General features: G+C 36.6%; 1 protein-coding gene across 31 annotated transcripts in view; it reads left to right on the plus strand.

Annotated features, from left to right (window-relative positions):
• The window catches only part of LOC136852221 (trichohyalin-like), a 392138-nt gene that overhangs the window by 322596 nt on the left and 56608 nt on the right, over positions 1 to 12934 (plus strand). For all 31 annotated transcript variants that reach the window (XR_010857106.1, XR_010857108.1, XM_067126802.1 and 28 more), the window contains one exon: positions 12038 to 12078. Coding sequence is in view for 29 of the 31 variants with exons in the window: in XM_067126802.1 (XP_066982903.1) it covers positions 12038 to 12078 (41 nt within the window). In the remaining 2 variants the exon portion in view is untranslated. The remainder of the gene's footprint in view (positions 1 to 12037; positions 12079 to 12934) is intronic.

Consider the following 12934-nt stretch of genomic DNA (forward strand, 5'->3'; position numbering starts at 1 on the left):
GTTGCAGCTGATGCCTCTGCGTTTCAACTGTGTAGCTTTGGCAAGATCCTCGCAGTTTCTGTCATTATCATTTGTTATGAGGCGTAGTGCTTGTCTATTGATATTCAAGGTTAATAAACCTTTTGTTTGTTTCTGGTGTGAACGAAATCCCGTGGAATTCCTTACCTATTTTAATTAGGATTGCATGGAAATATGGAACGGAAAAAATTAAAGACAGACTAGGCTTAAAGTTTCCCTTTTTTTCGGTCACGCACTATTTGTTGCTCGTCTGTGGAAAACACTGCCTTTGTTTTGAAGTTCACGGGCAGGCACTATTTTTTGCTCGCCTGTAGAAAGCAATGCTTTTGTTTTTAATTTCACGCGGCAGACACAATTTCTTGCTCGTCTATGGAAAGCAACGCCTTTGTTTTTAAGTTCACGGGGCAGGCACTATTTCTTGTCGTCTGTGGAAAGCAATGCTTTTGTTTTTAATTTCACGGGGCAGACACTATTTCTTACTCGTCTGTGGAAAGCAATGCTTTTGTTTTTAATTTCACTGGGCAGACACTATTTCTTGTCGTCTGTGGAAAGCAATGCTTTAGTTTTTAATTTCACGGGGCAGACACTATTTCTTGCTAGTCTGTGGAAAGCAATGCTTTTGTTTTTAATTTCACGGGGCAGACACTATTTCTTGCTCGTCTGTGGAAAGCAATACTTTTGTTTTTAATTTCACGGGGCAGACACTATTTCTTGCTAGTCTGTGGAAAGCAATGCTTTTGTTTTTAATTTCACGGGGCAGACACTATTTCTTGCTCGTCTGTGGAAAGCAATGCTTTTGTTTTTAATTTCACGGGGCAGACACTATTTCTTGCTAGTCTGTGGAAAGCAATGCTTTTGTTTTTAATTTCACTGGGCAGACACTATTTCTTGCTCGTCTGTGAAAAGCAATGCTTTTGTTTTTAATTTCACGGGGCAGACACTATTTCTTGCTAGTCTGTGGAAAGCAATGCTTTTGTTTTTAATTTCACGGGGCAGACACTATATCTTGCTCGTCTGTGGAAAGCAATGCTTTTGTTTTTTAATTTCACGGGGCAGACACTATTTCTTGCTAGTCTGTGGAAAGCAATGCTTTTGTTTTTAATTTCACGGGGCAGACACTATTTCTTGTCGTCTGTGGAAAGCAATGCTTTTGTTTTTAATTTCACGGGGCAGACACTTTATCTTGCTCGTCTATGGAAAGCAATGCATTTTTCTTTAATTTCAAGGGCAGGCACTATTTCTTACTCATCGGTGGAAAGCAATGCTTTTGTTTTTAATTTCACGGGGCAGGCACTATTTCTTGCTCGTCTGTGGAAAGCAATGCTTTTGTTTTTAATTTCACAGGGCAGACACTATTTCTTGCTCGTCTGTGGAAAACAATGCTTTTGTTTTTAATTCCAAGGGCAGGCACTATTTCTTACTCGTCTGTGGAAAGCAATGCTTTTGTTTTTAATTTCACAGGGCAGACATTATTTCTTGCACGTCTGTGGAAAGCATTGCTTTTGTTGTTTTTAATTTCACGGGGCAGACACTATATCTTGCTCGTCTGTGGAAAGCAATGCTTTTCTTTTTAATTTCACGGGGCAGGCACTATTTCTTGTCGTCTGTGGAAAGCAATGCTTTTGTTTTTAATTTCACGGGGCAGGCACTATATCTTGTCGTCTGTGGAAAGCAATGCTTTTGTTTTTAATTTCACGGGGCAGGCACTATATCTTGTCGTCTGTGGAAAGCAATGCTTTTGTTTTTAATTTCACGAGGCAGGCACTATATCTTGTCGTCTGTGAAAAGCAATGCTTTTGTTTTTAATTTCACGGGGCAGGCATTATTTTTTGCTCGTCTGTGGAAAGCATTGCTTTTGTTTTTAATTTCACGGGCAGACACTATTTCTTGCTCGTCTGTGGAAAGCAATGCTTTTGTTTTTAAGTTCATGGGGCAGGCACTATTTCTTGATCGTCTGTGAAAACAATACTCATAGAAGCCCTGCTGGATGCCGTAAGAGTAATGACGTATTTTGCGAGATCCTCGTTTTCCTGTGAAAAGACAGAGTCGAGCATTGCTGCCCAGATCTTTGCATAGGAAAGAGTATTGATTGACTGATTTTAGGAGCAGGAGACACTGTTGGTTCGATGCTCAGGTTGAATAATTCAAGAAATACTGAGGAGTAGGCAGTTCTACTTGCCACTTGTTAATACTGTGAGGTACTCCAAACTTTTGGGGTTGTAATTTCAACACAGTACCCTGTGGAATGTAACGCTTAACACCTTGTGGAGGTAGTGAATCGGGTGATTATCGTATATGTGAAATTTGTTCGATATTTCGTTTGTAAATTTACCTTTCCTGTGTTTGCTTATTTACGGGCTTAGTATTGTTTAGCTGATGCCCTCCTCAGTAAATGTTCAGCTCTTTATTAAATGAACATTCTTTAAGGCTTTGTTCAGTTTTATCCAGCTATCAATATCAGTAATATGAGAGAGAGAGAGAGAGAGAGAGAGAGAGAGAGAGAGAGAGAGAGAGAGAGAGAGAAATGTAAGCATATCCCACCTCATAAAAATAGCATCTCAAAAGGCTTTCAAGTGGGGTTACCTTTTCTGTCGTCTATCGTGACGTCACTAAGCTAAGTAAACAAACGAGAAAGGGGTTACTGACGTAATCATTTTCACGAAATGCGTAACTGAAGTGGCTTCGTTGCTGTGTTTTCTTTAGTTAAATTCGGGGTCTGATTTCATGACGAGGTTATATTCGGCTTCAAGGGATGCAAGTTGAAAATCAAGATGTGTTGACGCTAGACGAGACTTTTGAACAGCGAGATATATTATTATTATTATTATTATTATTATTATTATTATTATTATTATCGTACATCACTCGTGAATTTTTATTGTTATTGGTCATGTTATTCATATTTTATTTCCCTTTAGGCATTGCCTTTGGACTAACATCAAAGTCCAAGCGTCGAAATTTCCAACTAACTCGGAAATATCTGGGGCAAATTGAATGTTCAAAGAGCCATCTTTGTCGCTGGACTCCCTCCCTACAAAACCAAAACTCACAAAATATATTTTTTTTTTTTTTTTTTTACAAACAGGTCTAGCGTTCCTAAAAATTTTGGTCAGTATGTGACCAGCTGAGTTCTGTTAGGTCCACTTGGGTCAGATGTTCATCGGTAATATTTAATTTTTACCAATATTCATACAAATAAAAAAATAGCAGTGCTACCTTATGCTTATATATCTGTAATGAAAACATTTATAAGGATTTACCAGGACGACTAAAACAATTCTGCAAAATCTGTTATTATTAATGTCATTTTTAATAGTGATTCCAAAAATCTGTTATTATTAACAAAATTTAAAATATGTTATTCAAACTTTCATCGAATAGATTGCCCCTGTGAGGGCCAACAGAAAACACGAGCTAAAAAACAAATAGATCAATATTTGTGTTTAAGAATTTCATGGAATCATTCAGAGAGAGAGAGAGAGAGAGAGAGAGAGAGAGAGAGAGAGAGAGAGAGAGAGAGAGAGAGAGAGAGAGAGAGAGAGTTTGCTGCAAATTCATTTGATTCTGTCAGCCACACTGTTATCTGATAGACGATAAGTGACAAACGCTTTTGCTAAATGAGACCGGTTTTGGCCTCAGCCCGTTTCGCGGGAGTTCGGAAAACATCAGTCGAACTTAATGACGTCCCTGTAAGGGAACCAGTGATATGATAATGCCATTAAACACACACACACACACACACACACACATATATACACATATATATATATATATATATATATATATATATATATATATATATATATATATATATATATATATATATATATATATATTAACTTTACCACATACACAATTGCTCTGTGCCTTCGTAGAATTACTAAAAGGACCTCATTCAAACTGGATGGTATCTAATGGAGTATTTATTCACAAAAATTTACAAGCTTTCTTGGACAAACAGTCCACATTATCAAGAAAGCTTGTAACTTTTTCTGCATAAATACTCCATTAGATACGATCCAGTTTGAATGAGGTCCTTTAACACACACACACACACATATATATATATATATATATATATATATATATATATATATATATATATATATATATATATATATATATATATATAGTGTGTGTGTGTTTTTATGTATACATACATATATATATGTATTTATGTATATATGTACAGTATATGTATATTATATATATATATATATATATATATATATATATATATATATATATATATATATATATATATATATATATATATATATATATATAATGTATTATTATTGTGTAATAACACGATAGCATATTATGTGACCATCACCTTTTTGAGCGATTTGGCTGCGGCTCCGGTGTTATGCCTCATTTTCAGGCGTTGAGTGCGGAGCTTGGTCAGCTGTGTCCGTTGAGCAGCCCACAGGCGCCTGGTGCGATTCGCTCTTCCCATTTCTCCGCTTCCTCCTCCTTGTGGCACGAGCGTCGGAGGATGATGGCTGAAAATAGAGACGTCAAGGATGACAACGACCTTTTTTAAAGAAAGAATATGGGTACTGTCGAATCTGTGAAATTTTATTAATAAGATCCATACGCCTTTTTGTTTGCAATTAAATTTGGATTCTCAGAAGAATAAGATTCTCTGATGCAATTCTGAAATTAAAGTCTCCGTAAATTTGGAAGCTCCTGTTTCATTATGCAGTTGACCATCAGTTTGTTTATAATAACAGACCGAATATAATATATCAATTTATAAAGATGGAGGACAAGGGTTGTTACAGAGATAAAAAGACCTAAACTTTGGCTATTGGTTTAGTCGTTTTGGTTTTGTGTCCTTGCATCCATTTAACACTGCCAGCTGACAGCACGAATAAATGATGCCAAATAGTTCTCTCTCTCTCTCTCTCTCTCTCTCTTTTTAACAAAGACGATGCTGCACTCCCAATCATTATTCTCTATCTCTTTTCACCATTTGCTTAATCAGATGTCAGTAATTTGAAATAATGAATCGCACATTAATGATTTCCTCATAACTTATCTATCTCTCCATTATTCTTTCTGTTTGTGGTTCCCTTTCCTAAATTTTCGCTGACGACACCTGTTCTGAAGCTCCTTGCAAATGTCACGACCGCCTTACCTTGTTCGGCAATCCCAAAATATTGCACGCTTCAGTCTCATTTCAGAGTGCCGGGCTCAGGCTATTTGAATTTATTCAGAAACAAATCTCGTTCTTTCTGCATTTCTTAACACTGAGCGTCTGCAAGTCCGTTGTAGGTATGTTTTCATTTCGAGACCATAGAGAACATCAAAGATGGCGTCTCGGTCATTGCCATTATGGCCTTGATGGCGCGCTCGAGGAAGTGGCACCGTATTCTTTCTGTCTTTCTTTATCCAGGGCTTTCCTTCATCTCTCCCAAAGTGCCATTTCCTTCTTATATCATAGATATTTTCATTGTTATCCAAGTGTGATTTTTAATTCGGGGACATTGTAGTTTCTTGTCTGGGCCGACCACCTAAAGTTTAGATATACTTAACTTAAGGATGCACTTTAACTTTTAGGAGATTTTAGTTTCCTCGGCAATTTGTATTGAAGTGAGATAGAACAAGAGGATACTGTAACTGGACTCAGGCAAGAGGGTCCGACTTGCTTGTTCTTTCATGACATCATGGGGTCTTGCAGTTTTTTTTGTTTTATGTGATGTAATTTTTTTTTAAATACTTAACGGTGGCAAGTGATTATTTTCATTACCTTCGATTGTTCAAGTACCGTCGAGTCCCTCACTGGTGGCAGTCATGACAATCGACACGGGCAAAGAAGCCGATGGCGTCCTTCCATAGATTTCGGTTAAGGACTGAATTTTACCCTTTATATTACCTCACTGAATATTTTGATGCTTACGTAGTAGACGCATTTATATTCAACGAATTAGATGAAAGTGGGAAGACAGTTACAACAAGTAAAAAATTCGCCGAAGTTTCTTTGGCGCCATCGAGTTTTCTGTACAGCGTATAATGCTGTATAAAATTCTCGATGTGCTGCAGTATGAAGCACTCAGTTGCTCCCCAGATGTGGTCAAGTGCATGAAGATGCATCGGTGGCTGGCATCTCTGGCGGTGCCAGACGTCCGATCCATGGCTAACCTTAACCATAAATAAAGTAAAAACTACTGAGTGTAGAGGGCTGCAATTTGGTATGTTTGATGATTGGAGGTTGGATAATCAACATAGCAATTTGCAGCCCTCTGACCTCAGTAGTTTTTAAGATCTGAGAGCGGAAGAAAAAGTACAGACAAAAAAAAGTGCGGACGGACATACAAAGCCGGCACAATAGTTTTCTTTTACAGAAAACTAAACAATCAATCAATGTCCCAAAGTTTCTTTGGCGCAATTGAGTTTTCTGTACAGCCGCTACACCGTATAATCAAGGCCACCGAGATCTACCTTTCGGTGGTCTCGGTATAATGCTGTATGAGCTGTGGCCCATGAAACTTTAGCCGCGGCCTGGTGGTGGCCTATCGTATATCGCTGCCAGAAGCACGAGACTAGTGGGCTGGTTCTGGTATGTTTGATGACTGGAGGGTGAATGATCAACATAAAAATTTGCAGCCCTTTAGCCGCAGTGGTTTTAAAGATCTGAGGGCGGACAGAAAAAAGTGTGGACGGACAGACAAAGCCAGAACAATAGTTTTCTTTTACAGAAAACTAAAACAGCGAGTCTAAAGACGGAACAAATGACATGGAATCAAAACCACCAGTTTTAAGACAAATCCAAAATGCTGAATTACTGTAGGCAAATGCTGAAGCAAAATAAAAAATATATAAATGATAACCCTGAAATCAGCCAAAGAAAACAGAAAAAAAGAGAATGAAAGGCTGAAATGAGAAAAAATGTATGAAGTCACGACCAAGTTTGATTTGGATGCTCATTGGGCGAAGGTCGTCGCATCTAGGCGTGAGGATTCTGTCATCCTCAGCGCATGCGTGGACGCCTCGAGGTGAAGTCAGTCAAGTTACCAAGGTCTATGGAGGGAGGTTGTGAGGGAAGGTGGAGAATAGGAAGAGCTATATGGAAAGACTTACGATAATAAGCGAGAACCGTTATTACTGGTATTTTTTCTCTGTCCTCTTGTTCGACTGGGTGGTATTTATCGTGTGGGGTTCCGGGTTGCATCCTGCCTCCTTAGGAGTCCACCACTTTTCTCACTGTGTGCGCTTTCTAATAGCACGCTCTTCTGCAGGAGTCCTGGAGCTATTTCGGCATCTACTTTTTCCAGGTTCCTTTTCAGGGGTCTTGTGATCGTGCCTAGTGTTCCTATGATTATGGGTACAATTTCCACTGGCACATCCCAGATCTTTCTTACTTCTATTTTCAGGTCTTGATACTTATTATTATTATTATTATTATTATTATTATTATTATTATTATTATATTCAAATCTATACACAGAGCTATCGAGAGCTGCCCATTTCTTCAGTATCCATTGTCAACCTCCCGAAAAGCTCTCCGTATGGGTTTGTAGCCAACAAACTTCTTGCGAGATTTCATTCCTCTTTTCAGTGCTCATAGTAGTGATTATCATTATGATTAAACCAAAGGATGCAGCGAATGACAAATTTTGTAAGCTTTCAAGTATGTATGTATATATGTATGTATGTATATATGTATGTATGGTTCAATTGTTGTACTTCGTGGCAACTGAAAACTGTTATTATTTTGAATTTGATTTTCTTGAATGCAGTAAGCTAACTTTTAGGGAATCCTGTAAGCATTTTTAAATATTCTTATTTTAAAAGTTTCATCATGCTTTTTCCATTGATTCCCTTTGTGAATGCTACTTTGTTTGGTATTTAATATTTAGTTGCTTTCTGTAAATTTGTGACTTGAAGTTCAAAACAGTGATTACTCGTCATTTCATAGCTTTTCCCTTTGCTGTATAATATACAGCGGGTACCCAGAAGGTCCAGAGTCTGTAAATAGTAGGCTATTCCAGATGCTGTAGCCCCTTGCACCCCACCAATAAGTGTCGTACTCCTTGAAAGGATAACACCAGGGATAGCAGCCTCCCTCCCATTATACGAGAGTTAACGATAAACAAGTCTGAGATTAAGCTAAGGATAGCAACATAAGAGGTTGATAGCACGGCCCGTGCAACGCTCACAATGGAGTCGATGCCCACGCATAGAAGGGTTTAGATTTTGCCCAGCCATCTGCTTCTCAGACCTTTAGGATTCGAAGAAGGCTCTTCAGATAATGGATGTATGTATGAATGTATGTTGCAACCTCAAGCCATTTCACGTCATAAAAGAGGCCCTAGAGAAAGCCAAAACACTGGACACTGCCCCATTCATACATTTAACTGTTATAAAGTGGATGAACTCGTGAAGGCTTATCAGCAGCATGTCAAAACACCTACATACATTGTGCCATTTAGTTATTTATCTTGCGTGCACTCTCGGGCTTCATGTATTTTATGGCCACTCGTTTCCAATACCTCAATTTTATCTATCCTACACTTTCCTGGTCTTCCTCCTCCTCTATCATCCTGACACTTGCCAGTTATATGCTTTTCACAACCAATTTGTCCCTATTTTTCCCACATGACCAAATTATATCAGAGCATTCTCTATCTATCGCGTCCCCTACCTATTCTTTGTACTCCTTTCAAGTATGGCACAAATATAAAACCAGCAATTACCTCAGTAACTACAGCTTTTTTCTATCATTCGCATTCAGCATCCACACTTCACTTCCATAAACAAATCCCTTTATACATTGCCACCTTGGCTTCCACATACTCCAAGTTTCTTGCCAATCGTTTGCACAAACCCTGCTAGTTTTTTTTTTTTTTATTTTGGCTTCACCTACTCTATGACTCGCCTCTTCTGTCTTCACAGCGAGATCCATTATATTTACTCCCAAATAATTATACAAACAGCCAACTTCTGTTTTACTACCATACATATCAACGTTCAGTGTCCATCTTTCTAGTTTCCATATACCCATAAAACTGTACTCTTCCTCACATTTATTCCCACCTTTCTTCGCTTCACACTCCATTCCTGACTCATTTCTTATCCCAAAACTTTGCACCTCCATCCAATGCATGTTTCTGACCACATATATCACAGCCCTCTACCTCATGTCAGGTACCCTCACGTCTGCATGTACTCAAACACTTTGCTTCAACCATAAGAACTTTTATCACCCGACAACTGCCATCTTATGCTAACCTAACCCCCTGCTGACTCTATCTTGCACACCTTCCACCCTGCGTCTTTAACCCTTCCCAATTTTTCATCAATTTTCTCCTTATACGCTCTTTGCATTTCCATCTTGCGCACGCACGCACGCACACACACACACACACACACACATATATATATATATATATATATATATATATATATATATATATATATATATATATATATATATATATATATATATATATATATATATATATATATAATATATATATATATATATATATATATGATTATTATATATATATATATATATATATATATACATACTGTTGTAGGTGATTATTATCACTTTTGTATGATTCATATACACATTACCACAAGTGAAAAATAAGAAACGGGGTGTAGGTCCTACACCCCGCTTCTTATTTTTCACCTGTGGTAATGTATGTATATATATATATATATATATATATATATATATATATATATATATATATATATATACATGTATATTTATATATATATATATAATATATATATATATATATATATATATATACATGTATATTTATATATATACATATAATACATATGTGTATGTGTATAATATATACATGTATATTTATATATATATACATATATGTGTATGTGTATATATGTGTATAATTATATATATATATATATATATATATATATATATATATATACATATACAGCATACTGTATATACGTATATACGCGTGAAAGTGCGTGTGTGTTTATTTACTGATATTCACGCATATCAAGTTAGATTTGTCACTATTGGGAAAGAGGGATCCTGTATCAATTATTGTTTATAATTAGGAAGTTTAGGAAGGCATAGACGACTCCTAATCAACTAGTTGCTTTATTTTTTATTTTTGAATTTCAATGGCCTTACAATGATCGCCTCGCATTATATTAGAATGATTCTACTACATTCTGCCTGCGGATTTGTAACAACATCAACAAATTACAACTAAATCCTTTCAAGTCCTCATCTTGTATGCATCCCGGTCCCGTTTGTTACCAAAGGATATGATAGTGTCACTGAAGGGAGCCGTCGTCTATGGAAGTTACAGAAATATGTAATTAGGCTGTAACCCTCACCGACACTTAGTATTGAAAAAACGAATCCACGTGAGCCTTCGGTGCTAAGAAAAATTTGCAATTCGCGCTGAGATGGCAGACTGAAATGTCCACTCTTTCCCTGTTACTGGAAGGTGGCCTGGCATATTTTGCATGTGCTTCAAATATCATCATTCGACGCAAGGCAATTATTTGTGTTTGAGCTGTCAGCCAGTGGTTCACGATCATAACATACATGCGGCTCATGTTACCAGCTGGTAAGAATGTGCAAATCTGCAATCTTGATGTGTTTCAAATTTTACTATTTGGTGCTAACTTACAAGATGGTGTAATGCACATGATTATAATAACTTTTAAATGTTACCAGGTGGCGCAGTCTCTAGTTCTTGCTTTCAGGCAGTTCAGATAGAATAAGATCTTTTTGCAAGCCTTAGCAGTGCAGGGCATAGCCACGATCCTTATGCGCTGAAGTCGTTAACAGATGGCAAAAGGCTCTAAAAATTTGATGTGCATCTGTGGTTATCAACAGGTGTACAAAGGTAATTCTTGTGTGTTTCAGGTGTTACCTTTTGGTGCAAAGCCAAGTGGTTCCAAAATAATGTACTGTAGGTCCTTTATCTTACATTTCCAAAATGTAAGATAAACATTTTATAAGATTTAGATCACAGTCCACTGACTGGATTGATTGATGATAATATTCATGTTATAAAAAATCACGTGTTGGATTGATTTGATGATAATATTCATGTTATAAATATCACGTGTGTCAGACACACTGTCTGTAGCATTAACTAAAGTCAAGAATTTAAAATGAGCGCTTTTATTTGAAAGCCCTGAGAAGCGACCCATTCTTGGTAGCGGCTTCATAAAATTTTTAGACTGAGCATAACATTAAGTTTATCCCCAAATGAGCAATATGGCAATGGTTGCAATTTTTTTTTCTCCATCTTCCCTCTGAAGCCTCCCTTCCAATGGGAGAATTTTTTTATGAAAAAACATAGAATTTCGATGAAGTCGAAGGTTATTTTGCTAGTTTTGATTTTTTTCGTTATCTTTTATCAAATTACACTTGCAAACAGTATTTGGAGGACATGCGTATTAGCGAATCTTTAAAATTTAGAACAAGTAAACCCCAAATCTTAATATTTTGTGGTTTATTTGTTCTAGTTACGGATTTTGTGGAAAGTCTGGGATTTCTGCAGATAGGATGAACTCTTCTAAAAACTACAGAAAGCAACAAGCATCGCAAACCCGTTTTTCTAAAGACACAAGTATCCAGAAACCTAAGAGAAAGAAATAAGTAGCTCATAAATATCGATGAGAATTCTCTCTCTGCTGTTGTTTTATTTTGTGTTCTGAAGTGAAGTAAGAAGTGCAATGATTTCAGCAAGTTCGACCTGAAGGAAGAGCATTGAAGTGGAACTCATCCGAAAAGGCGCCATCGTGTCCCTGACAAAATTCAGTGTTATTTTAGTTTCTTTTTCTAATCCTTCGTGTACACACAGACGCATACAGACATACACATACACACATATATATATATATATATATATATATATATATATATATATATATATATATATATATATATATATATATATATATATATATATATATGTGTGTGTGTGTGTGTGTGTGTACGTATGTATATAAATATGATTATGTCCATTGATTAAAATATATCTTTTCTCTATTACAGGCGGCAGCAAAGCGAGTTAAAGGGAGGGAATATGAATGCTGGTAAGTATCACTACAACAGTAAGTTTATTTACGTAATTCAAAATGTATGTCGCTGCGTGATTTCCTTAGATTTGTATCATCCGTTCGAATGCATGCTGTTTTTGTCGTAGCTTCCCAAATTGCCGTGAGAGTGGCGAGTCTATTGAGAGATACAGTTCTACAGTTCCATGAAAGTAGTGATTCTCATGTCATCAAGATGCAATAAAACTCTCAATTTTGAAGGAATAGGAATCTGGTAGCTTGAAAGGGCTTAATCCAGCCTGATATAAGCGGTTCCATTTCAACTAAACATATTCCATCGTAAGACTTCCACGGATATGTTTAGAAATATGGGTTCAGTTAACTATTATTATATATTATACAAAACTTTTTATATATATAAAATTTATAAATAACCCAATATAAAGATAATGCAATGTAACTGATGATTCAAAATAGTGCATTGCTCTGTAATGTCGATACATTCTTCAGTCGACTAAATTCAGTAGTAACTCAGTCGAAATTTTACATAACGCCACTACAAATGATTGACTATTTTGAAATTGGTAACTTCATTCTTTATCTAAAATGGCTGATGTCACTAACAGCAGTAGCAGTAGTAATGTTAAGCAATGCTGGATCTTGCCATTGCTTATGACCTGAGGAAACGTTACGCACAATCATGGAAAACGATCCTGGTGGTATCGATGGAACCCAAAAATAGGAATCAGCTCTTATTTCCTGAATGAAGAATTTTGTTGACTAAGTTTTTACGGGCACTTGTTTTTGTTCTAATGCCGGTGTTTAAACTCGAACCGTAAGAGTGGTTAGGTCATGACCAAAAATGAAAGAGGGAGGAAAACGGTCCTCATATACA

Source organism: Macrobrachium rosenbergii, chromosome 3 (genome assembly GCF_040412425.1).
Source record: "Macrobrachium rosenbergii isolate ZJJX-2024 chromosome 3, ASM4041242v1, whole genome shotgun sequence".
In the NCBI taxonomy this organism is placed as follows: domain Eukaryota; kingdom Metazoa; phylum Arthropoda; class Malacostraca; order Decapoda; family Palaemonidae; genus Macrobrachium; species Macrobrachium rosenbergii.